General features: G+C 35.8%; 1 protein-coding gene across 2 annotated transcripts in view; it reads right to left on the reverse strand.

The window, feature by feature from the left end:
- Positions 1-5,324: 5,324 nt before the first annotated feature.
- jag2a (jagged canonical Notch ligand 2a) overlaps positions 5,325-13,433 on the reverse strand; it is a 32,720-nt gene continuing 24,611 nt past the window's right edge. For both annotated transcript variants that reach the window (XM_059565973.1, XM_059565974.1), the window contains 14 exons: positions 13,281-13,431; positions 12,184-12,348; positions 11,964-12,077; positions 11,257-11,370; positions 11,063-11,176; positions 10,865-10,981; positions 10,642-10,669; positions 10,313-10,398; positions 9,665-9,778; positions 8,825-8,940; positions 8,362-8,616; positions 8,111-8,242; positions 6,318-6,471; positions 5,325-5,846 (listed from right to left, as the gene is read on the reverse strand). In XM_059565973.1, coding sequence (XP_059421956.1) covers positions 5,380-5,846; positions 6,318-6,471; positions 8,111-8,242; positions 8,362-8,616; positions 8,825-8,940; positions 9,665-9,778; positions 10,313-10,398; positions 10,642-10,669; positions 10,865-10,981; positions 11,063-11,176; positions 11,257-11,370; positions 11,964-12,077; positions 12,184-12,348; positions 13,281-13,431 — 2,127 coding nt within the window. In that variant the 3' untranslated portion in view covers positions 5,325-5,379. The remainder of the gene's footprint in view (positions 5,847-6,317; positions 6,472-8,110; positions 8,243-8,361; positions 8,617-8,824; positions 8,941-9,664; positions 9,779-10,312; positions 10,399-10,641; positions 10,670-10,864; positions 10,982-11,062; positions 11,177-11,256; positions 11,371-11,963; positions 12,078-12,183; positions 12,349-13,280; positions 13,432-13,433) is intronic.

Genomic DNA, 13,433 nt, shown 5'->3' on the forward strand with positions numbered 1-13,433 from the left:
TCTGTTGGCAGAAAAAAAATGTGTTCACTAAATTCTTTTCTTTATGTCTGTGCATGTAGCTCAGTTTGAGAATCTGATACCACTGCTGACTCAGCAATAATCCTACAGCTTAGCATGGAGTCAACATCCAACAAATCAAAGCTTGCTCACTCATATACTCACACCAAATTACCTACACATAAACCTACTACTATTGGCATTAGCAATCAAGTGCACTTACCATCCCATCATACAGTAAGCTTACAACCACCTGCTCTCCCTGTGAAGTATACAGTACGGCAAAAAAAATAAATGCTCCTAAAATAGACACCTTTCCACTACCACAGACATGTTACAGGATAAAGTCATTTCAGTGCAGAGTTCAGACCAAGGGCACCAGGCCACCTAACAAGACCTGAGGGTCCAAAACCCTCTTCAACTCAAGTGTCCTGCAGTACCGATCCTAATTTGACCCAACTGTCTGTAATTTGAAGTCAGGTTTGAACACCTTGACTTGCTTGTCGGGTGTGTTTGGTTAGGACCAGAGCTAAACCCAGCAGAACACTGGCCTTCCAGGATTGGAACTGAAAAGCCCTTGATGTAAAAGATTGAGTAGATTAGAAATAAAAATAAGAGTGAAGTTTTTAAAGGGGTCCTGTTATGCTTTTGCCCCTTTTCAACTTTAGATGGTGTGTAATGTTGCTGTTTGAGCAAAAAAAAAAAAAGATTAATTCGTAAAGGACATCTCTTAAACACACTATTGATTATTTAAATAAAGTAATTCCTGTCCACAGATAACAAGAGCTACTAGCATGTTGGTTAACAGACACAGTTTCTTCTATCCCACTGGTTCCAAAACCTCTTTATTTGTGCTTGCAATGTTTCTGCACAATATTCTTGTTAGTAAACATTCTCAGGGTCTGCACTGGACTCCAAAAGGTATGGCAAAATTGGAGCCCTCATTAATATTTGCAGATGAAACTCGCTTTTGTTAAGGAGAGAGACATTTCTGGTTCACCAATCACCAATCAAGAAGAGGTTTCATTGAAACAGGAAATTAATAGGGTGTTTGAGACAGACTGGGAAGAGAGATGCTGCAACAATATATGAAAAAAAAAAATAATAATAATAAAAAAAAAAAAAAAAAAAAAAAAAAATATATATATATATATATATATATATATATATATATATATATATATATATATAAACTGATGTAACCCTGTTCTAGTACAAAACCAAAAACCAGAGGTGGAAAGTAAAAGTACCATTACATTAATTAAATTTTACTTAAGTACAAGTAAAAGTACCAGTCTAAAAATCTACTCAAGTAAAAGTAAAAAGTAGCTCATTTAAACTTTACTCAGAGTAAAAATTACTTAGTTACATTTTAACAGTGGGAGGGAGTCAAAAATGGGACAGGCCAAGGTTGTCAAACTCAGTTCCTGGAGGGCCACAGTCCTGCACAGTTTAGATATAACCCTAATTAAACACACCTGATCCAGCTAATCTAATCATTTAGGTTTATTTGAAAACTACATGATATGTGTGCTGGAGCAGGGTTAGAACTAAACTCTGCAGGGCTACGGCCCTCCAGGAACTGAGTTTGACACCCCTGGGATAGGTCTATTAATCTCAAACTAGTTGTTTTTAATTAAAGGAATCAGTTATTTAGAATAATAAAACATTTGGGCTGTTACCAGGCAAATCAGTATCAACAAACTCATCTTTTAATGCAGAGGAAATGCAGAAGATTCATTGGAAGTGGCATTTAGATGTATTACACTGTTTAGTGCAGAACAAGAATGCATTTAACCTGCAGTTACAAATGCATGAATAATGTTTTGATATACAAGACATAAAATGTTGAATACTCTTTTGAAATGATAAGAAATTAATTATTTAAAAAAATCAAAAGATAGCCTACTTTAAATGTGAAATTAAAATGGCCAGTATGTGTCAGCAAATCACATGATTAGACAAGGACCATGACTAAACTCCAAAATAAAAAACATGAAACACAACCCAAAATCCCCCGTTACAGAACTAGCATCTTATTTCCATGACAAAATCATTTTTAGGTAAACTACATAATGCACAAGTTTTTTTTTATGTTTTTGAAAGAAAGTCTCTTGTGCTCAGTAAAAACTGTAGTATTTTGAAATATTATTGCAATTTAACTGTGATCTTAATATATTGTAAAAGGTAATGTATTCCTGTGATGGCAAAGCTGTATTTTCAGCATCATTACTCCAGTCTTCAGTGTCACATTATTTTTCAGAAATCATTCTAATAAGCTGATATGGTCCTCAAGAAACTTTTCAAGAATTATTATGTGTTGAAAAAAAAAAACCTTTACTGGTTGCTTGCCAATGCTTTACACCCCATCCTCCAGAAATATCCAGTAACCCAAGGTGAATAGTTCTGAAAATATTTTTTTTATGTGGATGTCTTTTTTTTCCTTGTGAAATTAAAGCTCTGAGACCCAGGATGAGCTAGAGCAGGTTAATCTTTAAGAGAGATGATACACATTGTTACTCTGACTGAGTCAAAACAAAACCCCTGTTATCAGCCTCTACAACTCTCTTAGAGGATTCTTCTCCAGCTCTGTGGATTTCACTGTCATGCATGACATCAGCACCTGACCAATGAGACATGAGCTTGTGTTTTGGAATGGAAAAGCTAAATGAAGACATCACATCTGCTACATATGAAATAAAAGTGTAAACCTCACAGGTACAAAAGTCTTTAATAAATACTTGGGAAAATCCAACAGATTTAACAAATGAAATGCCAGATTCAGTATGAGCATCAGTGCATGTAGAACTAATAACAGCCAGAAATGTGATGGACTTGTTTTTCCATGTTAGGGAAGTGTGTTTCAATTCCTTAATATAACAATAAAGAAACTTTCATTGAGGAGTGACATGATTCAGAATGTAAACTCATCTGAATTACTGTCACATTTTGCATAATCCAGTCATTTATATATTCCACTGCATTATGTTTTTCTGTGCACTAATACACCAAATGAAACACATGACAATGAAAAACATCCCAAATTCCCTTCATTCAGCCACAGCAACATGCACTGATAAAATTTTTCTGACTTTCCAAAAATCTTAATTGCATTTGATTTGACCCCAATCAAATATGACAGAACAGCTCATGAATAAAGGAGGGGAAAATACCCCAGCCACCCCAGACAAGGGAGGATTTCTGATAACATAAATCTTTACTCATAGTGTTCTTTTGAAAAATGGTATTATAGTAATATAGTACCATTTTATAAATATATTCAACACAATACTCAGACCGAAGATACACTTTGAATGCAAGTGTTTCCTGTCTTTGACATGGGTCAATACACTGGTCCATTTATGGTTCATTTTGAATTGTAGCATAATAATACAAAGCAATGATGTTCTGAAAACATTAAGAATAATAATAAAAAAAAAAACATCTTCCAAAGCCTTCCAACATCAAACTTAAAATCCAGACAGTCTGGGAGACTCATATAAACACATAATTATATCATGGCTGACAGTGGCATGAAAATGCAGGTGTTGGATTTTTCCAAGGAAACAAAGTGCCACTCAAACATGCAGCATATTTCTTTGAAAAGTCTTTGAGTCTTTCTCCAATGAAGTACTGTAGGCATTCAGAAGAAGTCAGCATTTTGATCAATGGCAAAACATTCTTTCAGCATGGTCAATGTGTCCAATCGTTAGTTGACCTTGATTAGGAAAGTCATTAAAAAACAGATAATCTACATGAAGATAGATCATCTATTGTTTAAAGTAATTTTTTATAGTCTCCACAGATAGACTACCAACCTGTGGTCATTTTACATATTTATATATAAAACATTTTCTTACCAACATAAATAAAAGGAATGACACTGTTGAAAAGGAGAGCGACTAAAGTAGAGAATTAGAAAAAGTAATAATTCTAAGAATGACAATGATAAAAAGGTGTCACATAACTTACTAAACTCGAATATACACAGCTGTCTTTTTTCCACTATTTACATATGTACACATGAATATTTTTCAATATAATGAACTATCTCTCAGTGATTAAACAATTAAAATCATTGTCACCTACTGTGTGACCAAAAACCTAAGTGTTTTGCGACAACACAATAGTGCACTGACTCAAGTGGCCCTTGATTCTTTCCATCAAGACTGTTCTGTTTATATGGCTGTCACTTAAAAAAAAAAACACTGACCAATAATTTCTAACCATCAAGAGCTGAGTGAGAGTTTATCAGTCTAAATACTCTTACTGTCTGAACTATGTGTACCAATACCCAAACAATATAAAACATAAAAGTAAACATTTTATACTTAACAGTATGTTAGTTCACCGAAAACTGAAACTGTTTTACTCACCCTCATGTCATTCCAAATGTGGTTTTATTCTCTTTTCTGTATAACAAAAATGAATGAGGACGGAAGCTGTCAAGCTCTTTAAAAAGTCTTCTGATGTCATACAACAGATTTGTGTGAAGGACAAACTTCAGCCATTATTCACTTAATGTCTTGTTATACATAATCTCCTTGTTGAGAGATTTTCCAATTCATGAACAAATGATTCTTTTGAATTAGAGCATTTCAATGAATCAGTTGATCCAGTTCAACTCTGAATGATCTGGTTTTCACTGAAAAACAGGTAAACAGCCCAACAAGAGGAGAACTATTAGTGTATAATGATGTTTATTTTGGTCTGTTCATCCCACAAAGCTATCACATGGCTCCAGATGAGTTGGAATATAACATATCAATTTATATTTTACTTTTATGGTGCTTTTGTATCACTTTTCAGCTCCAGTTCTTCCTACGCTCTTATGTAACTTTTGTTTTACAGAAGAAAAAAGTAATATAGGTTTGGAATGACATGAGGGTGAGTAAATGATGACTGAATCTTCCTTTGGGCGAGCTACCCATTTAAGTGTGTCAATAGAATTGGTTAACAAAAACTAGAACCAACATATGTGTATTATTATGCAAAATCTATATAAAAGGTAAGCGCTATCATGAAGGTTCAATGAGACACTCGTGCATATATACCTCTGGAAGATATAACGGCTTCTAACACTTGACTTTGGGCAGGTCTGGACATAATCAAAAACACTTTAAAGCTGCCTATCGCTGATTCCTCCTTGGGGTCAAAGGTCGCGGCACAGTTCACAGACATATTCTCAAAGTTAAGCTTTGTGTAAAAATGTCCTTTTTAATGAAAAAGAGTGAAGTGTAAACATAAGAAAAGGATTTTGGAAACCATTCTGTGAATGTCAGATCCCTGTTTCATTTGACTAACCAATGATGAAAAAAAGGAAAAGTTTTCAGATCAGACAGCAAAAAATACTTATATTTTTGTCAGGTTTGTCTGGTTCTTTCATACGTAATGATCTTTTATGTGCTCGCCTAATCTCTCATTCACATTGTTCTTGCAGCGGTTGTCTTTGCTGCTGTAGTGTGTCCTGTTTGGCTGACTTTGGGCTGTAGTGGGAATAGTGTACACTGCGTCCCCTTTAGTGAATGCAAGAGATGAGCACTTATGCAGAACCAGCCCTCTGTCGCTCTCTTCGTCTCCTTCTTCCTCCTCTTCCTCTCGCTCAGCTCCGTCTCCAACCCGATCCAGAGGGTAGAGCAGGTTCTTGTTCTCCTGCAGCGGGTCTGTGTTGTCTTTGCGAGGTGTGCGAGTACTCAACAGTGTCCCGCGCTGGTTGTTGATGCTCTCCTCCATCTGCGTGTCCTCTCTTTGTCTCGCTTTCCTGCGTCTCCTGAACCACCACACGCAGACGATGAAACATGAGATCCATAACACAACAAACAGCACACACAGCAACGGAATGAGGTAACCTGAAGAAAGAGACAAAAAATTACATTAAACATATTTACTACCATTCAGATTTTTTTTTTTAAAGAAATTAATACTTTATCAAAATAAATGGATCAAAAGTGACAGCAAAGACATACATAATGTTACAAACTGTTTTCAATATGATTTAACAAATGATTCTTGAGCATCAAATCATCATATTACAATGATTTCTGAAGGATCATGTGACACTGATGCATGGAGTAATGATGCTGAAAATTTTAAAGCTTTTCATGGGAATAAATTACATTTTAATATATACTGAATCAGAAAACATCTTAACAACCCAAAACTTTTAGAGCAGAGGGTATTATTACTGTTATTACAATATATGCATTTAAACTATTTTATAAACTCTAATTAAATTATAAATTAAATCATAATTATTAAAAAAATATATATTAAAATAATAGATTTATGTAATGATGTCTAAAAGAGATGCACTGACGCACCGACTTGGGGACCTGGATCCTGAGTGTCAACTCGGACCTCTTTCAAAGCCAACAGCAACGTGCTGTTGTGAGGTTTGGACAGAACATCAATGATGGAGCGGACAACATCCTGTATCTGAGCTCGTCCCTCAACAAACGTGTTTTGCTCATATGACTGTGGAAATCAAAACAGAGAGAATGAAAAAGACTTTAATCCCAATCCATAGTCCTGATATTTACTAGCATTCACATAATTATATCACTTGTTGGGAAACTCCAAAACAACAACAACAGAGTCAATGTAATTCTGTTTGACAGTACACAATGGTAGAATATCTGTAACAGTAAAATGAAAATTTTACTCAAGTGCCAAATTTGTAGAGAAACAAAATCTCACTAATGAAACCACCAGACACAATAAAAAAAAAAAGTTGACTTCCAGGAAAAGTTTAAACACAAAATAAAACATCTGATTATGTAGCAAGCAATCAGAAAAGTCCCTGTCCTGTTAGGATAACTAATAACAGAAAATCTCATTTGAGTCTGGAAATAAAATTGTGATGTAATAATATTTCTTCTTATTCCCCTTTGATTTAATAAGAAAACATACTAAAATTGAAACTAAAAAGAGAAAGAAAAAGTACAGTCAGAAAAAAGGGAAGGAAGAATGATAGAGACATAGTGGAATGACAGAGATAGAAAGACAGCGTAAAATAGAAGGAAAGGAATTTAGAGTGAAGAAGAAAAAAAGAATAGCAAGATCAGAAATGAAAGAAGTTAGACCTGACTGGGCAAGTTATTCACCTTTCCCTTAAATTTCATGGACAGCCACATGTAATTTTTCTGTGGTAATAGTCACGGTATAACCATGCTGGAGTTCTTGGGGGACGTCCCAATGTTGAGCTTATAACATCAGCACAAAGCACAGCCTTATGAGGGCTCACACAAAAAAGGTTACCACTCCTTTTCCGGAAAACTTTCAATGTTACAACATGAATCTTTTTAGCATTACAACATCACATAAAGAATAGAACTAAGATTCTGGCTATTAATGGCTTAAAATAGAGGGCCAGACCTTTCCCCAAGAGTCTGCATTACTACAGCAATGGAGTGAGTGAAGGAGATAAAAAAAGAAAGACGAGGAGGTCCAGAACATTTAGATGAGAGAATTGAAAGAAAATAAGTCACAAAAGAACTCACAAAAAGATCAGAAAATGAATCAAATTTTACAAGCTCTCTTTGGAAGCCGTTTGACTCTGATTCAAAGGGCTTTTTTAAAGAAGTGCAAACTGGAAGAAAGGCAGGGAAATGTTTTAAAGGACAGACGAGACGGAAAGAAGGAAATAAACACTCCGAAGTAAAGGAAAACAGATGTGATGGTTTCAGGATAAAACAGGAAGAGCGTGTTACTGAATGAAAAAAAATCAGCATTTTGATGCACACTGTTTTACGCTGCCTTCAAGTTATGTTAGAGTAATTGCTTTTAAGAGGTAAGCACATATAAATGTCACCACAGTTGTGTTTAGCAGCAGGAAACTTGGGATTTTCTTCAAGGCCCACTTTTCGAGTAAAAAGTTTGTATTTGTTGGTATTTGAAAACAGCTTCTAATAAATAATGAACTGACAACTTGAGGTACAGTAACAAGAAACAGTTTAATCATCATCATTAACCTTCCTTTATGTTCAGTCTTTTTAACAGTGTTTTTATATAAGATCTGAGACTTAGCATGAGTACCAAGCAGACAGGGACTGTTTACAGCAGATGAGGTAATTTTATAGGATTAACGACGGATGATTAAAGAGAGTGAGCTCACCATAGCAACCTTCACTGCATTTTGGCTGGAAGGTGATTGGTCGCAAAGAATGGAAAGGGTGTGGTCTTTGGCCAGAGTTCGTGTGATTGGCAGATAAGTTAGCTCTGAGCAGACTCCTTCAGCAGTAGTGCCCTGTTAAACAAACCCAACACATTTTGAATGGGAAAATCAATTGTGTCTGAGATAAAGAGCTGTGTATATTTCATCTGACTTTCAGTACTTTTAGCATTTACTAAATGAAAAACTCTTACCTCCGGGACGCTGTCAGAGTCAAAAACAAGTGTAACACGAGCACAGTTATCATCTAGGTAGCCGTTGCTGGGTAAGCACAGAGTGTCGATGGGCTGTAGACCTTCACGAGTGGCACATATACCCAGATGACTGCATGGTGGACGAAGGCAAGACAGGAAATGATGCTCTACACACTCCTGTCCTAGTGGACACAGGGGGCGCCGTGACTCACCAGAGTCTGACTGCAACAAGCAGGGCTGATGACCACAATGCACCTGTGGTCACAATAAAAAAAATCTAAATGAAGTATCTATATAGATAAAAATTAATAGAAATAAATGAATAAATGATAAAATGAAATTATGTCCTTAATGCATTTTCACCTTTTTAACTCCACCTGACAATAACATTTTACACAGAATGCGACTGCAATTGGTATTTGATTGGTACAGTAAAACAGTGTGAGGTAGCTTGTTGACTCACTTTAGTGCACCTGATGTTTCCGTTCATGCACTGACAACTGTTGCACCCATCCTCCCAGCGATCACCGTGAGTAGCCTGCACCCCGGAGCGATCGCATGCCTTTCCTACACCAATAACTACAGATGAAGAGAGATGGTGAGGAACACAGAGAAAGAAAGAGAGATCAGATCTTAAACATTATAGTAGTTTAAAGGTTTGGAGTTAGTAAGATGTTTTTAAATTAGTACTTCTATCCAGCAGGGGTACATTAACATGATTAAAAGTGACAGCAAAAACATGTATAATATTTAAAACAAATGCTTTTGAACTTTCTATTCTTCAAAAAATCCTGAAAAAAAACAATTATTTGGGTTTTTAAAAAATTGATAAACAGCTCAAAATTAGCATTTTGGAATGATTTATTCATTTGACACTTAAGGTTTTAGCTTTGCCATTATAAAAAATATATTACATTTTAAAATATATTAAAATAGAAAAAAAATAATAACAAATTTTACATTTTACACCTGTCCTATTATAATATGCATCAAATAATAAATTTTCCATCCCATCATTTCAATAAAGAAAAATGCATTTAAATTCGTAAGGGACAATGAAACATTTAGCTGAATGCATTTAACCGTATTCAAATGTTTTGTTTCCACACAAAGGTTGGAGAAGCCTGTGCAGAACCACCACAGACCCCTGTTGAAAGCCGCTGAAACAGGCAATTTAGTCTAGTCCAGTTTTGTTTGGCTGAAGTTAAGATGGGCTCACACGACATGAGTAGACAGCAAATATTTTCAACACTTCATTTCTCATAATGCAAACAAGTAGGGTGGTCTGTCAGTGGGAACTCACACTCCTGGCAGCGCGGTCCAGCTCGTCCCATTGGGCAAAGACAGCGATATCCATTAATCTCATCCACACATGTGGCTCCATATGAACAGGGAGAGGACTGGCACTCATCTATGTCTGAGATCGAGTGAGTGACAGAAGTAGATAGAGTTAGCCTGAATGTATCGAAAGTAGCATATTTCTAGATCTTTCTTCCTTATTGTGACATAAACCTGAGAGAAAAGTCTCATCGAGAAAGAAAAAACTGGACTTCAAACCATTTGGGTTTGACTGGATATGAATGCAAGCTTGCAGTGAATTGTAAGAAAGCGACATATGTCACTAGATAGAAGTCATTTCACAAGAAGACTAATATTTGATTGAACAATTATGAGCTACATTTTTTAATTAAACACATACATAGATAAATTGTTCACAGTGTATGAAGTGAGTTATTTTTGCATTACTAGTTGCACTAAATGGAAATGCAAAAAACAATGTCTATGTTCAAACTGGTTTTTCAAACTTTCCACTTTCCACTGAATATTTTATATTAATTGAAATAATAGTATTATGTTAAGTATTTTATTTCTTAAATGTTTTAATAATAAAATGTCATCTCATGAATATTCATAGTCCTATTTAGAGATATCTGTATGTTTATTTACTCACTGATTCGACAGTCAGGTCCTGCAAACCCATGTGCACACTCACAGCGAAACCAGTTGACCCCATCCACACACTGTCCCCCATTATAACTACAGAAAGAGAGGGACAAAGACACAGCATCTGAGTATATCTTACCATCTTAGCAAGAGAAAGATGCTACAGGTGCATTAACTAGTAACTTCCTTCCTTTGTATGGGTTTAGACACATTTATATTCTATATTCAGATTCAAAAGTTCAAACAATGTTTTGTGAGTGACATGTTTACAGGAGTGATTGTTTTGTTCTCTTTTCTGTACTTTTCTTCACTTACGTTATCTTGTGCATCACTTACCATGGATGAGGGTTGCAGTCATCAACATCTGAAAACAGAATGAAAACATCTCATAAACGGAGAACTACCAGATGATAGATCAGAACTAGACCTGTCAGGGCAAATCCCAGCCTGCCATACACGTGGGAGTAGATTACATTTACACATGCTCAAGGTTTAGTTAGTGGATATTTAGGGAAAAGAGAAAGAGTTGGGGGAGATTGGTAAGTGGGCGTGGCCTTACCTTGCGCACAGGTAGGCCCCTCCCATCCATCCTTACAGATACAGGTGTAGAAGTTGCCCCCTCCAATACAAGTCCCGCCATTTAGACACGGACCAGATACACACGAGCTGTTCATGGCTATAGAGAAAGAGACAGAGATAGTCTGAAAAATATAGATTAAAGGAGGTCAACATGGAGGCATTCTAGCTTCTATCTCACCTGTGTTACAGGTACTGCCACCCCATCCAGAGGGACACGCACATCGGAATGAGTCTCCATGATCATAGCATGTACCTCCGTTAGCGCATGTACTGGAATCACACTGACTGTCTCCTGTAACATTAGCTCTACTTTAAGTATAAGTGTATAAAGTTAAATGCCTAAAATGGACACTAAAACATACATTCACTTACGTGAGTTACATGTCTTTCCTTTCCAGTTCTCAGTGCAGCGACAGAAGAAATCATTCAGGAGATCCATGCACATACCTCCATTTAGACAAGGATCGCCGCTACACTCATTCACCTCTAAAGAGAAGATTATAATCACTATTATAAAATATTATACATCATCAGCAGCGGTTTGCTCCTGTAAATTACTTTAATTCTATTATTCTAATGGCGAAAATATGATAGACCCTGTACTAAAACAGACTCAGATTAGCATTGTCTGATCTTGCTAGAACAGCAAGCAACCTGGTTTGTGGACAGAAGCTTAAAGTTGGTAAAAAAAAACATTACTTTCAAGATTGCATTTATTTGTTTAAAACAGTAATACTTTGAAATATTATTCAAATGTAAAATACAAAAAAAGAAAAAAAAAGAAAAGAAAATGAATATATTATAAAATATAATTTATTCCTGTGATGGAATAAAACAAAAAAGCTAAAAATAAATAATCAGCAGCCATTACTTCAGTCTTCAGTGTCACATGATCCATCAAAATCATTCTAATATGCTGTTTTGGTGCTCAAGGGACAATTATTATTATTATCAATGACAAAAATAGTTGTACAGCTTACATATTTGTCTAAATAAATCTCTACGTACTAAATGTGTTTAGAGCTCCACTACTAAAAGAGACAACAGTTAAGTTAAGCATGTAGAGCTGATATTTTTACCCAGCTCACAGAGTTGCCCATTAAAGCCATCAGGACAGACACAGCGAAAGGAGTCGATGTCATCAATGCATGTTCCTCCGCTCTGACAAGGAGATGATGCACAGTCATTTACATCTGAGAAAGAAAGCAGAAAAGTTACCCCCATTAATTGGTGTGTGTACTGTAAATACTGCTATAAAGCTGTAATAAGGGTGTGTGTTTAGATGTGTGTAATACTTACTCTCATGACAATATGTCCCAGTGAATCCTGGTTGGCATGCACAAGTGAAGTTTCCTCCTGACTGACTGATGCAGCGCCCGTGAGGACCACACACATTTGATAAGATGTGCCGAACCACTGTTGCTGTGCCATTGGTTTTCAAGGCAACAGTACAGCTGTCAATCACTAATGAGGAAAAAGAACATCATCCAAAACAAGATTAACCAAACATTGACATTAATGTTAGGAGGGGACATACAAAAGGGAAAAAAATTATAAAACAGAGTGTCTATTTACACTAAGTTCAAAAAAGCCCACCTTGTTGGCAGAGGCTACTTGCACTAACTTCACCCACCAATGTGTGGTTGGACTGGACAACATTACAAAAGATGGCCATCTATTAATGGCTTCAGTGGTGTAGGTGATGAAGCACTTAATGCATTCTTTATGATGCAAGTGACCTGAGTTCAAAACCGCCTTTTGCCGAACTCGTTCTTATCACATCGGAAACAAAATTATTTTCAATAAAAACGAAAAGTATTGGGTAGGGTTAGGGTTGGTGTAGAAAGGGCTTTATTGTCCCTATATGGCAGCATCTATTTAATAATTCTACTAAAAATGGTAATTTACACTCAATACATTATTATTGCATACTGTTTTATAATGTACTACAGTTGAGGTGCAGATATTTGCCACTATTTGCAATAAGCAATATAAATATCAGAAAATACTGCTATTTTTACATAGTGTAAATAGAATTTATATAATGTAAACAGAATATTAGTGTAAATAGCATATTGCTAAGAAAATACTTCTATTTTCACTTAGTGTACATAGAATCCATTGCTATTTGCACTTAGTATAAATAGCATCTATCGCTATTGAAAATATGCTATTTTCACTTAATCTATTGCTTTTTACACTTAGTGCAAATAGCCACTGCCTTAATAAAATTAATGGAAAATAAAATAAATTAGTAATAGTAGTTAGCTTATGTATATTAATACGCAACTTTGATCTAATGCATTCGCTGGGAATTAAATAGCACTGTGCACTGCTAATTGAGCTACAGGAACATCATAAATTTTATGAGGCCTTCAGTGAGGTCATTTGTCTACCTTGGCAGGTGCTGGTTTTGCAGTGGTCTCGTAGCTGACTACATGTCTTCCCTTCATATTCATCTGCGCAGGCACAGTAAAAATCTCCTTGTATAGGATGACACTGGCCTTTATTCTGACATGGGTTTGGACTACACAGATCCACCTGCGCCT

The sequence above is a fragment of the Carassius carassius genome, chromosome 14, assembly GCF_963082965.1.
Source record: "Carassius carassius chromosome 14, fCarCar2.1, whole genome shotgun sequence".
NCBI lineage: Eukaryota > Metazoa > Chordata > Actinopteri > Cypriniformes > Cyprinidae > Carassius > Carassius carassius.